Source organism: Aythya ferina (genome assembly GCF_964211825.1).
Source record: "Aythya ferina genome assembly, chromosome: 8".
Taxonomy (NCBI): Eukaryota; Metazoa; Chordata; class Aves; order Anseriformes; family Anatidae; genus Aythya; species Aythya ferina.
Window position 1 is genome coordinate 31,216,125 of NC_140304.1, and position 19,967 is coordinate 31,236,091.

Sequence of the window (19,967 nt, forward strand, 5' to 3'; positions counted from 1 at the left end):
TCGTTTATGTGCTGCGCTGAACAGTCTTCAAGCCAGGAAGTGATTTATATTTGCTAATTGCATGCACTTTGGTAGATTTGCAGCTAAAAATAAGTGGTTTGTTTTTTAATTATAAATGATTTATCCTTTCACACTGTGTGTATCTAACATTTAGAAGCTAACCAAAGACTCGAGGAATTTACATTTAGTTTCCTGATCAGCCATAGACATCTTTTGTATTCATAGGCACACTCAGTGGGTTATCCCTGGGCCCAACTCGTAGGTGTCTGGACCTCACAGCCATCTTGCTTCATTAAACAACAAACAAGGAGAGTAAGAAACAATCCTGTGTAACAGCTAAATGAGTCTAACAGCAGGTTGCTGCCAAAAGCAGCGGTCCCACCCCTGAACGAGGGTCCCACTCGCCTTTGCTGGACCTAACACCCCTGCAGCTGTGGGGGCAGTGACCCAGCTGGCTGATCTGAAGGAACTTTGCTCTTTTTTGTCTCATCAGAGGGTGTTTTCCTTGTGACCAGTGGCTGAATGGACTTGTCATGATGAACATATGAGAAGCAAAAGAGATTTTTATGGTGGGCAGCTTGCTGTTAGATCAGCTTAGAAGTAACTTGAAATGTCACCCTAGAGGGCCAGAGCAAGTGAGTCTGGGCTGGTGTTGCAGAAATCCTATCCCAGCTGTACAGGCTGACCTTCTCACTGGCATTAACTCTAATATTCCTGTAACTATAAGTGTCAGGGCCCTGGGAGCACTCATAGGTCTTAAGGGCCCTGAGGCCTCTACCCACACCCCCATTGCCCACGGACTCTGTTTAAGCCCAGCTCTGAGTCCCTAGTCCCTATATGAGCTATGCTGTAGGTGTACCTGTCTGTGATGTTACCTCAGCTGTGCCTGGTCATGTATCCTGTGGGTTTCTGGACTGACTTCCCTGCTTGATCTGGGACCTCTCTTATTGCTATGGGCCTGTCTGACCTGATGACTATCACCGGACCTGACCAGACAAAAAGGTGGCTCAAGGATTTAAAATGGGAGAAACATCTTTATTCTGAAGAGATAGCTGTCAGCTTAGCTCTTGAACCACCTCAGCTTCTGGCTCTTTGTTTCAGAAAGCATGTACAGGACTAGGAAGACCATGTAGCTGCCTAGGGAAGCTGACAGTGTGGGTCTTGAAACTCTGTTAGCATCTGACAAGAAATGTAAGATTCATTTGGCAGAAAATGAACCTGGGAGGTTTGGGGGGAATGCAGGAAGCAAGGAGGAAACTCCTTTAATCTTGTCTTTCGGTCCATTCCGCAAATGAACTTCTTATTAAGCAGTTACTGACTTTTGAAATCCTAAACCTAATGTAAGCATCCTAGGAATGTGATTGTTCTCCTGAACGGAAAGTGGTTGTCGTTCCCAGTAGCTTTGACCAACCTTGGCAGCGTCCCTCAACCCCAGCAAAAGAGCGCTACCCGCTACTGACTGCAGGTACGGCTGTGGTACAAAGTATGGTGAACCGCAGAGAATGGAGAAAAGGTGGAACAGAGCAGAATTAAAATGCTCCTTTCAGCAGACAGATGACTTTTTCAGGTACATTTTTAAATGAAAGCTCTCCAGGAGAGAATTTTATGTTACACGTTGATTTCTCTGTGGCAGATGAGGGCTGAAAAGGATTCTTAAGATGCCATCTGGATATCAGAGGTCCTGACTTGCAGAAGGACAGGCACAGTAAATTTGAAACGTTGTGAGGGAAAAATGGAAAGTTCTCAAGGTGTGTATGAAGAAAAGCTTCCCTGCACCCTAAGTGCTTGGTTTCTTTGCTTTGTTTGAGTGGAAAATGGTCTTAAATGTAGACTAGTGCATTCATAGAGCGGAGCAGGATAAATTTAACATAAAACTGACCAGCTGCACCCCGAGTGGTGCTGTTAGCAAGGCCAGAAGGCAGCTGGCATCAACTCCGTGCCTCCACCGTGGCTCAGATGTGCACGGGTGGATCCCACCACCACCCAGCCCCGTGTGGCTGAGCCCTCTGCGAGGCTTTGGTGCCCGGGACTGGGTTAAATGGCAGCTTCACACCTCGAGGCGGGGATTTCACCACCTCCACGCCTTGCCACAAAAAAAAAAAAAAACACAAAACACAAAACCCTCTGAGGGCAGCCCAAGGGCTGAGAGGGGGCAAAATGGCGGCGAGGCGAGCGCCCCCCTGGGGCTGCCGGGCGGGCCGGGATGGGTCGGGAGGGACCGAGAGGAACCGGGAGGGAGCCGGGGGGCCGGCAGGGGGCGCTGCCCGGCCGGGCTGCGCCGGGACCGGGGAGGGGTGGCCGGGGGGGGCCCGGCCGGGGCTGGGCTCGGCGCGGAGCTGGCGGAAAGTGACAAGTGAGGGGCTGAGGCTTCCCCGCCCGCCGGCAGAGCGCAGCCCCGAGGGCGCGGCGCCGCGGGACGGCTCGGCGGCGGAGCGGAGCGGAGCGGAGGAGAAGAAGAAGGAGAAGGAAAAAGGAGAAGGAGAAGGAGGAGGAGGAGGAGGAGGAGAAGGAGAAGGAGAGGCGGCCCCGGGACGCCGGCGCTGCGCGGTGGATGTGGGAGTAGCGCGGCGCCGGCTCAGGAATGCAGCAGCCGCCCCGGCCGGGCGGCGGGGACGGGAGCCTCTTGCTGCTCCCGCTGCTCCTGCTGCTGCGGGCGGGGAGCCGGGCCGAGCTGCCGGATGCCACGCAAGGTAAGGGGAGCCCCGAGAGGAGCCCGGCGGCTCCGGATCTTTCTTCCCTTCCCTTCTTTTCCCTCGGAGGTTGGTGCCCGAGCCCTGCCCGGCGGCTCTGGGGAAGGCTCCCGAGGGCCGGGCCGAGGCAGCGGCTCGGGGGAGACCCGCGGTGGGGGCACCCCTCGGTGGGGGCACGGCTCGCGGCGGGGATTTGCCTCTTTTTCCAAGCGTTTCGTTTTAAACAGCGAGCTCAGAGCTCCAAGAGAGCCTCTTCGGCTTAGCTTTAACCAGGAATATTTATTTGCAGCCCCGTCTGTTTCGGCAGGGGCTCGCTTCCAGCCGTTCACACGTGAGGAGTCGCGTTTAACCCGCAGCGCAGCGCCTGCATAAAGGGACCTGGGTTGCTTTCAGGGGAAAAAAAAAAAAAAAAAAGAAAAAAAAAAAAAAAGGATTTATTTCTTAGGCCAAGTGAGTAAAAAGCGAGTGGTGATTTTGGACGGCTGCATGAGAATTTGAGTGAGAGGTGGAGGCTCACAGGCTTCTCAGAGGTCTTTTATAAATCACTTCTGTAAAGTCCTGCTTGGTGCCGTGGCCACGTCTTGTATCTACACAATAAAAAAGTGAATGCTAAGGAGGTATGAAGCTGATGAGTTCAAATATTTAGGGGTTCAGAAGTGAAAAAGCTGTGGTTTTGGACCCCTTAAGCCAAAGTACGGATGCTGGAGGAGAGCTGCCAGTAAAAAGCCAGCTGCAGCACACAGATCCAGCACCCCTGCACGCCCCTGCGGGGCTCTCTGCGTGTTTTGGAGCGTCCCTGCTGATGCCTTTACCTGGAGCTGTGTGGTAGGTGCTGGCTGCCTCTGAACGCCTTCCAGAGACCTCAGCGGGGCTGGGCTGGAGGCAGGAGGCTCCCCGTGCAGCCTCAGTGGCTGGCTGATGCTCCAGCTCAGGCCAGGAACTCTCCGTGACATCTCAGTGGGAAAAAATCCGAATGTTGCTTCCCAGTTTCTCCAGGGAACGCTGCGCGCGTTTAACAAATAGCTGCATTTTAAGAAGGAGGGGGAGAAGAAGCCCAGCAGACAGCACAATATTGAACATGTAGAGGATGTGACTAAAATAAATACACTGCACATCCTTTTTTTTTTTTTTTTTTAATTCTTCTCGTATTTTTTCAGTGTAAGTTCAAAACTTTAGGGTTATAATATGAAATCTTACCGGCTTCTAGGAGCCCAGAGGAAAAGGAAACCCCACAAACATAAAGCAACAAAGCGTGCTGGGTCCAAAACTGGACATTTTCATTTACTGTGAATTCTGCTTGGAAGTTTCTTTCATGGTATGACTTCACTTTTATGTCAGTACGTATGGTAATTAATGACCACTGATATAGTTGTTAAAGTACAGCTACTTTCCACACTGAAATATTTCATATATAGTAACCAATGTCTTTGGCAAAAAAATGACAATATTGACTCATGGGCAGATCCAGTGATGTTTTTGATAGACAGACATCCATCACTTACATTACAATCATTTTTTTTTCCCCAAACATATTTGAAATGTAGGTTTTCTAGAAGAATTGGGGAACCTGAGCAGCTCAAATGGTAATAAAAAAAAAATAGTATAAAGTGTGGTGGAAATTAATATTCGATATTTGGAGTGGCTGAGTGGATAGATTTTGCTCCACCAGGAAGCCAACCAGCCAAACAGAACCCTTCAATCCCTACCCTTCACCTTCATGTGTCTTTTTAAAAAAAAGACAGCTAAATAAGTAAAATACATTATTTTTTTTCCCCTGAGCATGTCAAATAAGGACCTCAATGCAAGTCCATCTCTGGTAGTAGCCTGACTTCTCCCAGACAAGCCCCAGTGCTGATGGGCTGGGACTCCAAGATCTGTCTGACACAGCGGAAATAAATATTAAAGAGCAGATTTGGCTGTCAGCTCCCAGAGGTGCGGAGGGATGAGAGCCTCGTTGTGCTGAGCTTGGTCCAAACACCTGCAGAGACCCGGCTGGCACTCCAGAGAGCCCTGCCTTGATGCTGGGAGCCAGCAAACATATGCAGATGTGCACGGACATCCTCCTGTGAGCAGGCTGATGCGGCTGGGTAGGACCAGTCAGATGTGTGTCTGCTCCTAGGGCAGGAAGCTGAGCAGCTATTGTCACGTTTTTTTCGGCGAGGATTCTTATGAAATCACCTATTTAGCTGAGATGTTGTCAAGCGACCAAAGCTGCTTTGCTGCGTTGCTTTCCAAAAGCTCTTTTTTTTTGCCCTTTTCACTTTTCCCCTATCATCCCCTGCTTCCTTTTTGTCGGTGACCTTTCCTTGCGGAGAGCACAGCAAAACAAAAAGCACATTTTCTTTGTGTGCTTGTGCCGTCTTTAATGCGTGCTCTTCCCAAGGGTGCTGGCAGGCTGGCCCAGCAGCGCTCTGAATAAAACCACAAAGTTGATGTGGATATAAGGAAGAGGAGCTCCAACTTGGTTGCATTTTTATTCTTTGCAGCATCTGAGATGACTTTTGGTATTACCTCTGCAGCTTTGTTACTGCTCCGCATCATGTAATGGTGCCAGGGCTCGCAAAGGGAGAAATTTGAAGAATATCAAAACATTTTTGAGCGTGCAGTAAAGCATACAGATCTCTAGAGGATGTTTGAGGTTATAGGGAGGGCTGTTGATTTCCTTGAAAGTTGTCTCTGTTGGGATAAAGCTCCCCAGCTCTTGATAAGTTGCTGTAATATCTCGGTGGTTAATTGTTTCATCCTTAGGTCAGCAGGCTGCTGTTTCAGCTGCCATCCTCTTAGGAGTTTACAAACAAACAAAACGATTTCATTGCCATAAGCCTATAAAAGGGTGAGAGAAGGCTTCGCTGTTTCACTCAGCCTGCCTGTGGGCTCACGTTTCTCGACAAAAGTTGCTCGAAGCCTCAGCGAATTGTCTTCCAGGCCATCATTTGTTTGTTTCTGTAATTAAAGCCTACTGGAGCTGCTGTGTTGATTAGGCACACAGAGGAACTTACTTAAAGTGTTGCAAATGAGATCAGGGCAGGGAAGCATTTGAAAGCTTGTGTATGGATTTTAAATACAAATACCTAAAGCTAGGCAAAGAGGAAAAAAAAGCTTCCCTGAGGTGTGACACTAGATACCGCTCTTTGGAAACACATGCAGAAATGCAGTAGTCTTCTGAGACTTGAAAAAGCACCCCAGAGTTGAAAACCCTCTTAAAAAGCCTCTAACCAAATGCAGCTGCTTTCCACGTAGCGATTGTCTTGCAAGCCAGAAATATCTGGAAAGCTCGCTAATACCGAATGAAAAGTGTAAACCTTCTCTTCCCCAAACCCCAGAAAAAATGTCAAGTCATGCCCTGAGTGGCAAGGTTTGTGTTTAGTGTGTTTTTGAAACCGTGTCTTTAGAAAAATTGTTGAATAATCCAGGAGGCCGTGGGCTGCAGCTAACTGGGGCTGCAAATAAATATCCGTGAGCTGCTGTTCCTGTGGTCTTCTCCTCTTGCTGCAGGTACCCAAGTAAAGAAACCCCAAAATATGGGCTGGTGCTTCACTGGTGAGGTTGATCCCTGGACCACAGGAGGGGAGGCACTGCACCAGGGCAAGGCTGGAAGGTTTCACACCCCAGTGACAGCGTGGCTTATGTTTTCGTGGGGTCTCCTAAGGATTGGGATGCTCAAACGGACAGCAAAATAAGTTATTTCATCGCTCAGATGCGTTGTTTCTGCTCTAAAAGATGAGGAAAGTGGGGCTGCTTTCTTGTGATACTCTCTGGCACTGACAGCAGGGGAAGGTTTGAGTGAAACGAGGGGGCTGTGGAGCAGAGCCTGAAGAAATGTTTGGCTTGACTGGGGTTGGGACAGCAGTTGAATGGTTAAGTGGCTTTGTGGGGTTTCTTCTGTCAGGGTTTCTTTTTCATACTAATCACGGAGATAATGAAAGACAATGGATCTGCTCGTTTATAAGTGGAACAATAGTTAAATGAGTAAATGGCAGCATGAGTCCGTGATTCTTCGCAAGCAATAACAAAATACCAGTATTAAGCAAAGAATTCTTCTATAGGCTTGGTGACCACAGTTTTACATGCTTTAGGATTAATGAAGAGCACTCTAAAATTCCTGCAGTTTTACATTTGGTGTAAAATTTCCTTCGGTCATGTGCTGTGGAAGAAGTTAGCTGCTTCTTTCTGCTCACAGGCAGAGCCTGCAGCGGTGCGGCGTGTGAGAGGCTTGGCCTTGCTTCATGGCTTTCAGTGGGGCTGGGATGACTGAAGGCATGGAAAGGCTCTGAAGTTGGCTGAGTGGAAAAAATGAAATAACTACAGCTTAAAAAGGGACTGGTGATGTATTATATAATAATACGGCTCTAAATATTAGCATTGTTTAATGAAGTCTTCGAGGTTCCCTGGTGGACGCGATATAAATAAAATAACTTGCATAGTTGGAGGCCAAGGCAATGTGATAGTGAGAACGGTGCTCGGCCAAAGTTGGACAGCTTGGGGAAAAAAAGAAAAAGGTAGCTTTAGGAAGGAACCCGTTAATGAGGGAAAGCACCACCGCAGCCTTCCCAGCACACTGCCATGCCAGCATCCCGCAGGGAGGAGCATTGCTTTCCCTCCCGAAGTGGAGACGTCGCTGTGCTGCTGCTTCCAGGCACAGCTGCGGAGTGGTTAATGAAAGGAAACGGCTGCTGGCCTGGGAGGAGAATCCCCCGGTGAGTGTTTGTGGGATGGACGCGGATTTGGAGGATGGCACGGGCTGGGCTGGGCTGGGCAGGACGGGAGCAGCTCAGTTGAGCTGGCCTAAACGTGGCTTAATCCACACGAGCCTCTTTGTCCTATTCTGGGATGCTCGGGGCACATTGGGAGCACCAAAGGGGAAGGAGATACCTGGCTTTGGTGTCAGGGAAGGTGAAAAAATAAAAAATAAATGCAGCAAGGTACTGTGCAAAGAGGCAGGGCACACTCCTGGAGAGTTGAAGCCAAAGTGCTGGTAACCTTGTGCAGATGCTGTATGGTTTTTATAAGTGCTGCCGATGCCCTGTTCTGCTTTGTGCTGTGCAAAGCCGTGCTGGCACTCCGAAACAAGTCCTTGGGACCAGGTTTCCATTAGGACTCCACCATCCCAAAGCACAACGGGCCAGTTCCACGACTGGATGAGCTCTTGAGCAAACAGCCGGCGGAGGCCCCGGTGGAAGCCTGCGCTTTATTAAAAGTGTTTTTTTCAGAGCGGTCAGGTCATGTGCTGAAACTGATCCTTCGCCGTGGCTTCCTGCGACCTCCTGCTCCTCTCCTCCCAGGGCCGTCGGCTCCGTGTGCTCCTGCCCCGTTCCCAGCCGCGCCGTGCGGAGCCCCGAGCGTCTGCTGGGAGGGCCATGGGAAATGGAGAGATCAGAGATAAGCGAGGAAAAATGCTCGGCAACTCCATAACCTCATTGCACGGCCCCTCCGGAGACTGGAAATATCCGAGGGTATGCTTTTCTTACCCTTGGAACCTGAGATTATCTCGGGGGGGGATATCTCCGTCCAGATTCACAGCGTGAGGGTTCCCTTAAGGCAGCTGCGTTGCCTTCCCTTGAAGGAGGTGGCACAGTTCCTCCCTGAGATGCTAAAGCCATGCTTTAAACATCATGCTGCCAAAGTGTCTGTGTCGTGGCTGCTCCATACAGAACACCAGGGCCACTTGTGCTGAGGATGCGTGCTGGAGGAGGAGGGATTTTGTTACCTGCATGGCCTTAATTTCAAAATGCAGGAGGAACTTCAGCTCCTCGGAGCCCTCCTGCCTTGGAGAGGTGCTCACTTCCCAAAATCTCATCACAGTGGAGGCACAGGTCGGTCCAGGGGATTCAGAAGCCCTGTGAGAGGTGGAGCTGCTTGAGGTGATGCAGTGAGGTGTTTCACAAGAGCCCTGCATCTCTTGTTGGGCTGATACCACCTCCAAAAGAACCTGGCTTTGCAGTCGCTCTTCTGACCACAGCGAGGTACGAGAAAGGGGCTGACATTGGGAAATCTAAAACAGCTTGCAAGAGACTTGTTTTTTTTCCCCCCCAAATATTAACACGTTACAGAACTGCTAATTATTGAAGTCTGTGAGATATTCAGACATCTGGAAAAAAACAGAAAGGATTAGTGCAGCCTCAGTACACCCCGTGAGGTCAGGTGGGTGTGTGCCTGTCTTTCTCTCGTGACAAATTGAAAGGGGGTTGGATATTGCCATTACATTCTTGCATTTGATGAAGCTTTTTAAGTTTTCAGCCCACTTGCAGAAAAAAAGTCCTTGCTGCAAAACTTCTGGTGCCCCACCTTCCTCTTCAAGTACCATCTTCGTTATCCTGCGATTATTGCTCTCACCCGTGACACCTTTATAGGGTTCCTGGATGTCTCAGCGCTGAGGAGTCTAGGCCGTGTTTACTACAGCTTTTATTGCCTCTCTCAATTTTTCCTGCAAGAGGTCACTTATCATGGTTGAACATCTCTTCTTCAGAATTAACTTGGCCCCGAATAAAAGGAAGTATCTTTGTAATTGTTTTGTTTACTTTGAATTCTTGATGTGCTGTCTAAGTACCAAGCACTCTGTGCGTTTAAGTTTTTAATTTTGTTTTATATGTTAATTATTCGTTCCATATGGTTTGATTTTTTTTTTTTTAAATACATTCTCTGGTGAATTCAGTAAAAATTTGTAACCTGATGTAGACATCCCTTTGTCTCCGGAGCAAGTTGAGTGCGGAGAGCTGCGTGTTGAGCTCTGCTCTCGGTATGCTTCACCCAGGGTAGCACAAAGAGGTCATTTAATTCCCAGCTGATTGTCAGGAAGATTGATTTATGTCATTAAAAACCTTCAGAAGGCCATGCTAGAGCTAGATAGCATGAGGTCAGTCTTTGCTTCTGCCCACTGACTTACTTTTCTAGCGTCCTGAATTGCTTTTCTTTCTACTTTTGAAGCTCTTCTCCAAATTCTCAAGTCCAGCTTTGGACTTGGCCGTGTTGCTGGTGCCTTGTAGAGCTCTGAATGGTCCGGAGTTGGGGTTTGAGAGCAAGGTGCCACTGCCCTGTGCTGCAGCAAGCAGGTTGGATAAGCTTGGGGAGACTGCCGGGCGTCGGGGCGCATCGTGCTCCTGGTGGGACATCTTTGAGCTCAGGGCCCCTGACTTCTAAATTCACTTTTTTTGCAGTCTGTCAGAGCCCAAATCCGGCAACCTTTTGCAAGTGAGATGCAGTAAGCCTCACTTCTTCGAGCTATTGGTCTATCGCCGTGTTTTTAATTTGCTGTAATTTAATAACTGACACAATGCTGGGATAAATAAACGGGCTGCGAACATTCTTGTAGACTTCAGAAGTCCAGCTCAGGGCAAGCTTTAGCTTTTAATTAACACTGTCCATGAGATTTATCGTTAAAACTGTATTTTTTTAAATAAGTAGATCTGAAGTTGAGTAAGAGATGAATAATTAAAACCTGGTGTGGGCTCACAGAAGGCGCTGCGGAGCGAACGAGCGCCCGGCGCAGCGCCCGGCCCTATTCCTCCCAAGTTACGGGTCGTTCCCCTGCTGCCCCACGCTGGGTGTTGTCATTCTTTATCCCCCCCCTTTATTTTTCCTGTGTACAGCATGTAGCTGCGTGTTGAAAACCACATGTTCCCCGGGCCGTTAGGGAAGGTAGCGTTTGACATGTGCATAAACCAGATTTTTAGCGCGGCGTGGAGCTCTAGGAAGGCCTTCAGAGGCCCCGTGAAAAAGAACTGTTGAAGATTTTTATTTTTTTTTTTTGCTTCTTTTAGCCCCTGCTGGTAGGTAAATTCTCAGAAGAGAGGCCCAGGCAAGGGAAGAAGCTGCAAAGGCATCCTCTCATTATAGAGGAATCTCAGTCATTAGCAAAAGTCTAATTCATCAGGGATCAAAAGAAGACATTCTCCTGATTCTCTCCAGTTATGTAGGGGGAGATGATATCTGATTTGCAGCTCTTCCTTGGAGAATCGCTTTGTGGGATGTGATTTATGGTCTCACATTCTGCTTTTGTGACTTCTTGTTGTTGTTTCGCATACAGTTGTCTTCAAACCCTGGTGAGTATTTCTGACTCTTGCGACTGGCGGTATAATGAAGCCTGACCAGCACCAGCAGGCTCACAGCCCTGGAGAGCACTTCCCATGCAGAAATTTTAACATTTCGTGTGGGTTCCTCCTAAGATCTTTGGTTTCCCGCTTGTGGTAGCAGAGAAGCAAACAGCTCCAGGCATGAGGACTTCTGCCATCAACCTCATCCATGTCAGGCTGAAAATCTGCAGGGAATGGCAAAGTCAGATGGATTTACTTCTGGTGTATTTTTTGGTTGTGCTACAGAGGTGCGTGAGGATGGGCGTTACGCTAACTGTGCTGTTCCTTTCTCCCTGAACTGGGTTTAATGGGAGCCAGATTGGGCAGCGGTAAGAATTGTCCTTCTGATTTCAAGCTTTATGGATCTGTGAGTGTAGTGATAGTGCTGGGGAAGCTCTTTGATCTGTCTTGGAAGTATAAAATGGCAGAGGTTGGTACTGGGGGAATGGGGAAAAGGTCTTCTCAGTGTTGACAGTAGGTAAAGTTAGGTTCTAGTGAATTAGCTCAATTAAAAAAAAAAAAAAGACTAAAAAGACTACCAGCAGACTGGCTAGTTTTCCTTGCCAAAAAAAATCGTGGTTGGGTAATATAATCTTTTCCGTGAGTGCTGCAGGTGGAAACAGATCCTATAAATACAAGGATTTGGGGGAACCTGAACGTGCATGGTCCCTTTTTCATCATCCAAGGGGCTTGTTGGGTTCTGCTCCCATTCGAGGCCAATCTGAAGACACCAGCCTTGGAGCAATTTAGGACTGGGCACGAGCTGCTGTCCTGCGTTATGATTATTGTGGGATACCTTTGATATAATGGTCCCATATACTTTAAAATCCATGGGTTAAGAGCAGTCCCTTCCCAAAAAAGATTTGGACTGAAGGTACAAACGCCTTACCTGGCATCTTTCTCCCTGCTGCATCGGTGAAGGACCGAAGCTGTTGCCCCAGGCTCGTAGACATGCACCCAGCAAGGGTCAGAGCAGCAAGAGCGGTGCTCTCGTTGCCTTTGATTTGGGAAAATTGCAGTCTGTAAGAGCTGGGCACGGTTTTGTGCTGTAGGTACTGTTTTTGTCAGCCGTACAGCGCTCTCCTGCCCAAAGCCTGTAATTGTCGGATGTTCTCTTGCGCTTTTCCCCCTGCCACTTATTATCTCCGCAGATTATCGAGGGTAACTTCGCGTGGACTAATTGTAATAACCGAAAAGGCCTGGGGGGAAGAATTCTGTCTCTACTTTGCAAGCAGGGGATTAAGTGTGTATATATTCAGTGTAATTTGCTGGGAGGTGTCTTTGTACAGAGCTGTCAGAAGACCTGTAAAATCATTTGAAATATTGCAAAGGGTACTTGCGTGGTGATACGCAGGCTCGGCTTGCTTTTGCTTTTGTTGGGTTATCTCACTGAAGCTGCTTTTATGCACTTTTCGTGCACTTTTTTTTTTTTTCTCCTCTCTCTTTGCCTGTATAAGCTGGTGTCAGGCTCCTTGAGGAGACACTTATGTTCTTGAAGGATTATTGTGCTAATTTAGCTCGCGTTTCATCAGGTATTAAGGGCTGATATTATCCTGCTATTTGTTGCTGTACTTAGACTGTAAATTACCGACAGCAGAGGTGGTTGGTGATTACAACAAAGATGACTCCGGTGCAGGAAGGAAATATTAGCTTTCAATCTCTAATTGCTGTCTTAAAGATCCTACAAGTGGATATGATCCTCTGGGGCTCAGTGATTAAGTAAGGATGATTAAAATAGTCAATTTGAGCAACAGAGCCAGACTTTTTTTTTTTTTCCCCCCCAAGTCCTTTAAAGAATCCATAGTGTATCTTCCAGGAAATGCAGTGGGCAGTGGCTTTCAGTCAGCTATAATGTTTCCCATCTAAAACAATCCCTGCTGGGCTGGGCTGGTGATAGGAAATAGGGCTGTGTTGGAAAGAGCAGGCTCGATTAAATGCGTGTTCTCTTTGCAAGTATTTCTCGAACGGTCATCTTTTGGTTTCTGCAGAATAAAATCTGAATATAAAGAGTGAAATCAGTGCGTTTGCTGACTCAGAAATTCTCAATTATTTCACCCCCCGCATGTCTACAGCCAGCAGCAGCAGGCGCTGGCTCTCCGGCCGGCCTTTACCTCCTTCTTAGCTCACCTAAATGAGTCCTTGTGCTCCAGAAATGGGCATTCCAGCATCCTGTGAAGGTTGTATCCATCTTCTTTTTGTCTTCAATTGTACAGAACTGGTAATTTAGGTATTACCTTGGAAAACTTTGGATTAACCTAGACCAAATAATAGTTATTAAGTCTAGTCTTTCAGCAGTCTTTCCCTAAGGTATTGTTGTCTTCAGAATCTTTTAAAATAGCCTGAACATTCCCGGGTACAAATAGGTTTTTCTATTAAAAAATGCTTTTGTTAAAAGAAAAAAAACAATGTTAAGGGCCCTAGAACTGTGTTTTTTCTGCAGTTTTCCTGGATTCCAAGCTCTGCCTTTTGAACTGGAAGATATTAAGAAAGGCGAGGGTCTGAAGCTACTCAGCGTGTCACTTTTATTTAAATAAGAGGTAAAAAGTGAATTATCTCTTAACTGTTTGAAAAGTTTTATCTGTCCTAGTTTTGGCCTCTGGAATCACTCTGCGAGCTTTTCTTGGGACTTCTGAGTCAGGAAGAGAGCAGGTTCCAACGTGAAAGTGATGCTGTGCAGTGCAAGGCCGCCCCTTGAGCGCGGCGATGTTATCGCCCAAGAGATGCTTCTTTAAACAGTTAGCAGGAACTCGCTCTGCTTAATGACGGCACTTGTCTCCTCCTAGACACTGAAACTAAGCTGAAAAATTGCCTTCACCGGTTCTCCTCATTTTTAAGATCTGGCATGATATGTCCAAGCTATTTCATAGAAAACCTGCTGCTTGCTTCCAGGCGCGCTTCTTGCAGCAGAGAGCAGCGGGAGCCCTTCTAGGGAAGCGGTTTCGGTGCTGAGCATCCGAGAAAATCCCATCCTGAGGAGCAGGGCAGTGTGATTGTCCTCAGTGACTTCACCTAAAACACCCGCAGGGCTTCAACTACAGGGAAGTACACATTTTTGGGGCCACGTTACCGAGCTGGGTACAAATCCAGAGTATTTCCATCAGCATCAGTGCTGGGATGCGTGGTGGTGCCTCCGAGCTGGATGTCCCACAGCGAAGGGAAGGTAAGGGGCAGCTGGCAGAGCTCCGGGGTTCTGCCCCTGCCCCTTTCCCAGCGATGTGCGGAGCATGAAACCTGAACGCCTTGCATTTTGTCTTCAGGCAGAATATAGTGTTGCCGTCGCTTCCTGCCCCAAATGCCATGGGAGAAAGGCCAGTTTTGATCAGCGCCGTCGGCCCGGCGATGCGGGGCTGTCTCAGCTTTCGGGGGATGAAAGACGGCTGTCATCCGAAGCGCCCTGTGAGAAAGCAGTGTCTGCTCTCGCCCGGCCTTTGGGGGAAGGGAGGCGGCGAGCGCTTTGCATACAGGAAAATGTCTGCTCGGGGGGTATTTGATTTCACTAAACAAAATATTATCCGACCTCCTTTGCATGGCTTTCATACCATAATGGGGTTAAAACGAACGGCCAAATGCAAATGGTTACTCTTCTTGTTCCCTCTGTGTTCTCATGCCCTCTACCAACCTTAGCCATAATATCCTTTTTTTTCTTCAAGAAATATATGCCAGGAAATTAAAAAGACATCTCACTTTGGCTGGCAATAAATAGTGTGGAACTCGGTCGAATCCTAATGATTAGATACCGCTTATTTCTCCTAGAAATACTTCTCAGGCTGAATGTGTGACTTGAAACGTGCGGTTTTGTTTCCAAATTTTAAATTCATGCGTACGTCAGGAAAACATTTGCAGGGTTTGATGAAAGCTGTTGCTACTTGGAACAATATTTGTTCTTGCAGCCTGTGTGTCGTAATTGCGTGTGCAATTGGAGGAGAGTAGCAGGAGTTCTCTGAGCATGAACTTACTTTTCACCTTTCAGAGGAATATAAATAAATAAGAAAGGAAGCGTTTAATGTGGTATATTTAAATTAGCTCTCTTAATTGGAAAACAGCTCCTGTTTTTTTCATCTCCCATGTGGCTTCTTTGGTCTTTATTAGTCTTCTCATCACTTCAGAGCTCTGAAATGTGAGTGATTTTTGTATATGCAGAAGAAGGATTTTGTAATCTTCCATTTTTTTTCTGTTTTGCCTGAATCTATCAAACGTTTCTTCAATGAAGTGAAAGGGAAAACAGCTTAAAGTAGCTTTTTCCTGTTGCACAAGATGTGCTCCTTGCTCAAGTTCTGCAAAACTTGCTAGTTCGAGCCAAACTAGGAAATATTTTGGATATTTTATGTTCATTAATCTTTGATGTTTGGGGATTTGGTGCTTCCATGGCATGTGTTGGATTTAAACCTGGGTAAAAATGCCCTGGAAATGGGTGCACCAGGCAGGTGAGGTTCTGGGAGCCCGTTTCTGGTCTGCACCAGCAGCTTCTGTCCTGGGCCAATCTTCACCCAGGGAGGTTCCAGGACCAGACGCGGGTTTGTCTGAAGATGCAGTCTGCAGGAAGGTCACCCTTAGAGAACAGACACTTGAGGTTTGGAAATTCACTGTTAATTCACTGCCTGCTCGCCAAGGCAGTGGATTTGTTATTTTTTGTGCTGCGCTTTAATGATGATCTTGCCCTCTGTGGAACTCCGCTGTTTGTTGAGATTTGGAAGTGAAATGGCATGTGCTGGCCTTTGTGATTTACACTGTCTTTGGCAGAAGGCTTACTCAAAGCTGCTTGAGAGTATTTGGAAGCATCGTCTGGTCCAGAGTGCGCCTGCATTTCTCACCCGTGTCCTTTTACCAGGAGCAGAGCGCTCTTTGGGGCACTGCTGGGGAGTGACTCTGCCCAATTGTTTCTGTTGGCAATTCAAAGGCCTGGGGTTTTGTTTGGGTTTGAGCGTGTCCTTCTGTCAGCCAACATCTGCTTGGGTGTTTTCTGTTAGCATCCCTTTAATTTGGGGATAGGCTTTGCTTAATTTGAAGTTATAGGAAGATATTTTGACCAAACCTGTTCTACCTTACGCTAATGGAAATGCAGAATAAATGCTTGCTGTGACCGATGCTGCTAGCTTGTCTTTGGTGAAGAGACCATGAGCTAAAAGTTTCCAGTTCCCTTCGTTCAGCAAGACTCCAATCTCTTGGCCATCAAAGTACGTCGCCAAGCTTGCCTGCTCACCTGGGCTGCCTCGTGAAGGAGAAGACGGGAGGAAGAACACACCTCCAGGTCAGGAACGGGAAGTGGTAGTCACTGACAGCTGATTCATGAAATACTTCACGTTTGTGTAAACCAAAAAAAAATAATAATTAAATGCATGTTCTTGTACACGTGCCAGAAGCGTGGGACAGCCATAGCCTGAAACGAACGCCCTGATCTGGCGTTAGGAACGTGGTGCGGTTCAGTTCCCATGTGCACATGATGAACAGCAGAGCAGCAGACCGTACCACGAAGGAGCACAGCGGTGCCAGCTCTTCAGTTGTTTTGTGTTTATAAGCAGATGCTTGTTCTTTAATGTAGGGGACGCTCGGTGTATTACCCACAGGGTGACTGATTTACCAAGAGATGCAGGCAATTTGTTTCCGAGCAGAGACGTGTCTGGGCTAATACAGTGCAGGCACTCCAATGACAGTGCAGTTTTCCAGTTTTTTTATTTTTTTTTTAGAGGCCGGGGTTATGAGAAATAAAATTAAGAAATCCACCTTTAACGGTCTGCTTTTTCAGGGGAGAATGTACTGGGGATGCTCACATGCCCAAACCCTCTCAAGGTATTGCAACTGATAGGCCTGCCGCTTAATTCTGGCAAGTCAGCTAAAATGATTGACCTATTTTGCTTTCAGAAACGTTGTTTGTATGAGAAGCTTTCTATCTCACATAAAATTAGCTTTATGTGAATGGGAACTCCACTTGTAATGATTTAGTTCAGAAAAGTAATGTCAACACCCCAAAAGATTTCTGGCTTTTGATTTCCCCGTGCCCAATGGAAACCTTTCGCGGGGGCTGGATAATGTCTCGTCCTGACTTCTGCTGCAGCACACAAAGAGAAGTGTCTTGACAGCTTCCAAACCAATAATATCTTACTTATGTTTCAATATATGAGTAACAGCCCAGGCTTTCCAGAGATTATCTTTTTGTAATGTCTTCAGTTCCTTAACATGCTGTAGCCAGATGAATGCGAGTCCTTCAGCGTTGTGAAGCCCAGGAATGCATCCCTTTTAAAACGTGCGTTATAGCAGGGGTGTGCAGCAACATCAGGTCCCGGGGCCAGGGTTGTATTCTTTTAATTAAGAGGTGCAGTTAGCGGAGCACATGGAATTTCTTCCTCCGCATGCTGTTCCTTCCCTTTTTTTCTAATCTCTTCTCCGCTGTGTTTTTTTCACGGTCCTTGGGAGTCTTGTTTTTTCAAAGTGATCCCCTGCTGACTATTTTGAGGTCTGTCGAAGCAGTTTCTTCAGCTCCGGGTTAAAAGGAGCCATTCCCTTTGATTACTTAAGTAATTCCATTGCTGCCCTGCTGATTAGCTTCCTCGGGGTGGAAGGGCTGGGGGGGAGCCAGAGGTGCCAGTGCTGCGCCATCCGACCAGGGCACGTTTTTGTGCATCCTGGGCTTGTCACCCTGGGCTGGGGGTGCTGTAGATGACTCTGCACCCAGAGAGCAAGGAGAAGCTGGTGGAGGAGCCTCTCCGTGCAGGCTGGTGCTGGGAGAGCTCTGCTCCTGTTGGAAAAGCTGCTCCACATGGCGCTGTGTGGACGTCTCTGGTCCTTCTCAGCAGGCAAGTCCTACAGCAAGGCCTGGTGCTTTATCTGCTAAGGCACGGAGCGAGGACTCCTCCTGTTAATCTCCTTACAGAGGCAATTGCTGCGGTGATGAAAAATGCCTCAAGCTGCTGCCTCCTCCACGGGGCTGGTTTGTTTTCCCTTTGCACCACAGCATACGCACCGCTGCCCGTGTTTGCCCTTGTTCTTCTATTGATATCTGTTCATTAGATCTTGTCTTAGAGCTTTGAAAATAGCAACGTGCTTTTTAATTGAATATCTGCCGATTCCTAGATGACTGCGATGGCAGGATCCGAAGCGCACAGACCGGGGACATCTGTGTTTGTTCAAGAAACAACAGGAGATGCAGTGGATGGAAAATTGATGAAGTTTGTCGAGGCACAAGGAACTGGCAAGATACATTGAAGAAAGTGTTAAATAACAATCTCTGCTTAAGGCCCCAATCCAGCAAAGCACTTAAACATATATTGTAACTGTAAACAGTCGAGACATCCAGTTGATTTAAATGGAACTACTTTTGTGTTTAAAGTGAGATATTCACTTGAGTGCCTTTCTGGATCAGGGCCTAAGTGAGTGAGAGCTTGAATTGTTGTTCATTTACAAGAGTGAGGCCTGGAAGTGAGACCTGACCAGTGGTTAGTGGTGTCCTGGGGCAGCTGAGCTCTCGGGGAGCCTTCTCAGGGCTCTGTCCCTGCTGCTACCTTTCCTGCAGATCTGCTGCTTTTTCCTCACTGACTTTCCTTGCTTGCTCACAAGTCAAAGGGCTTGGGAGAACATGGCTCTAAAAGATGCTGATAATTCACTGTGGGCCAGGTAGTGGTGTGAGTGATCACGTTATCAAAGGGCCCCAACCTTGGGGAAGAAAGGAGGAACAATAAAAATGCCAACGTGTAGGTTTGTTTCTGTTTCACGGCTGTAAGTTCATACACATCAAACCATAGCTGAGGTTTTAAAATATATCCAATCCCATGTAGATAATCTGCATTTTTTTCGAAGTCTTCAATCTATCCTAGAAGTGTTTCTTAAGGAAACAGGATTTTTTCAAGCAATTGTCCCCATATGACTTCAATTAATGGGAGGAACTAGCTCTGGGTGCCTGCCCCCTGAGCACTCTTCTGCTTCGGGTTCCCCTTGAATTACTCAGCAACAATTGGTCTCCCTCCCCATCCGTGTGGAGTAGGATAATAATGTTTACCCACCTGTGTAATACAAGTCCAGATCCTTGCATGAAAGGCCCTACTGTGCAGAAACACGAGGCAGCACTACCAGGGGGCGGGGGGAAATCTGTCCCTGCAGCTTTAGGCTATTTACAGGGAGTGAGGCGAAGTTTTCCTTGACAAATAGGTAAGGTGCACTGGGTCTGTGCTAGGGCATGGTGCTGCTTTAAAAGGAAATAATATTAGGGAATGACACTGCAGTTGTCACTAAGTCTTAGAAAAACATGAAGGGCAATTTTCTCGTCCCATCAGGTGTGGAGATGCAGCAGCTGCTGAACTGTTCTGTTTCTTCCTAGCACTGCCTGCCTCCTGTGTCTCTCCTGGTTGTGTGTCTGTCCCATTTCTGACTCCAAATGGCAGATATGTTGATGGGAAAATAATATAGTATGAGTTTGTTCCTCAGAGCTCCGCTACTAACTTTTAAGTTTTTTGTTTTTGCGTAGGTTTCTTGGCTGGCAGCTGCAGGTGTCGAGCAGCACAGAGCTGGCAGCGGACAAAAGTCCCAGGAGCAGGGTGACAAAGAGGAAGGAAGATAAGAATCAGGTTTGCTAAAGAATAATGCTCAACAGTAGCCTTGTTTTATTGTGGGTAGCACCTGCAGGGCTTAGACAAGGTTTACACCACAGTCTGTGCTGTGGATGCACACCCGGTGAGGAGCAGGCTCCTTGCTCCGGCAGGTTTCTACTCCAAATCTCAGTGGCAGCGATGTCAGTGGCACAAGCCATTGCCTTCAGCTGGGAGAGGAGTTTGCCTTAAATATGTGGTGTGAGGAGGAGAGACTTGGCCAAAAGTCCCATAACAGGTTAAAAAGAAAGCGAAGGCTCCCACGTTTCCAACAGGCACCCTGCAAGCTGCCCACGGCACTCCTCGAGGAGGATCTTAAAGAGTACAAATGGTGAAATAAGCAGCTCTGCTGTTCACCCCCAGCCGTGGGCAGTGTGTGTGTGTACAGCCGTGCCCCTAAGGACCCGTGTGAGTGTTCCTAGCTGAGCCCCAGGTCAGGAAGTACACCTGACAAAGCTGTAATTCGTGGAGCTGCGTAAAACACCTTCTCATAAGGCTTTGTTTCATATTTGTCGGGCGAAATCCGCCTACAAATTTTCCTCGCGCACAAACTGTATCATTGTTTTGGAAAATGCAAGGCTGACCACCGTAAATGGGTTTATATTTCCAACAGGGCAGTTATTTAATTTCCT

The 19,967-nt window shown here is 47.5% G+C and overlaps 1 protein-coding gene across 2 annotated transcripts in view; it reads left to right on the top strand.

The window, feature by feature from the left end:
* The first annotated feature begins 550 nt into the window (after window positions 1–550).
* The window catches only part of ROR1 (receptor tyrosine kinase like orphan receptor 1), a 152,667-nt gene continuing 133,250 nt past the window's right edge, over window positions 551–19,967 (top strand). The window contains exon 1 of one of the 2 annotated variants that reach the window (XM_084527071.1): window positions 551–569. Coding sequence is in view for 1 of the 2 variants with exons in the window: in XM_084527068.1 (XP_084383194.1) it covers window positions 2,582–2,690 (109 nt within the window). In the remaining variant the exon portion in view is untranslated. Of the gene's footprint in view, window positions 570–2,394; window positions 2,691–19,967 lie in introns of those variants that run through there. The other variant, XM_084527068.1, reaches the window with a different exon arrangement.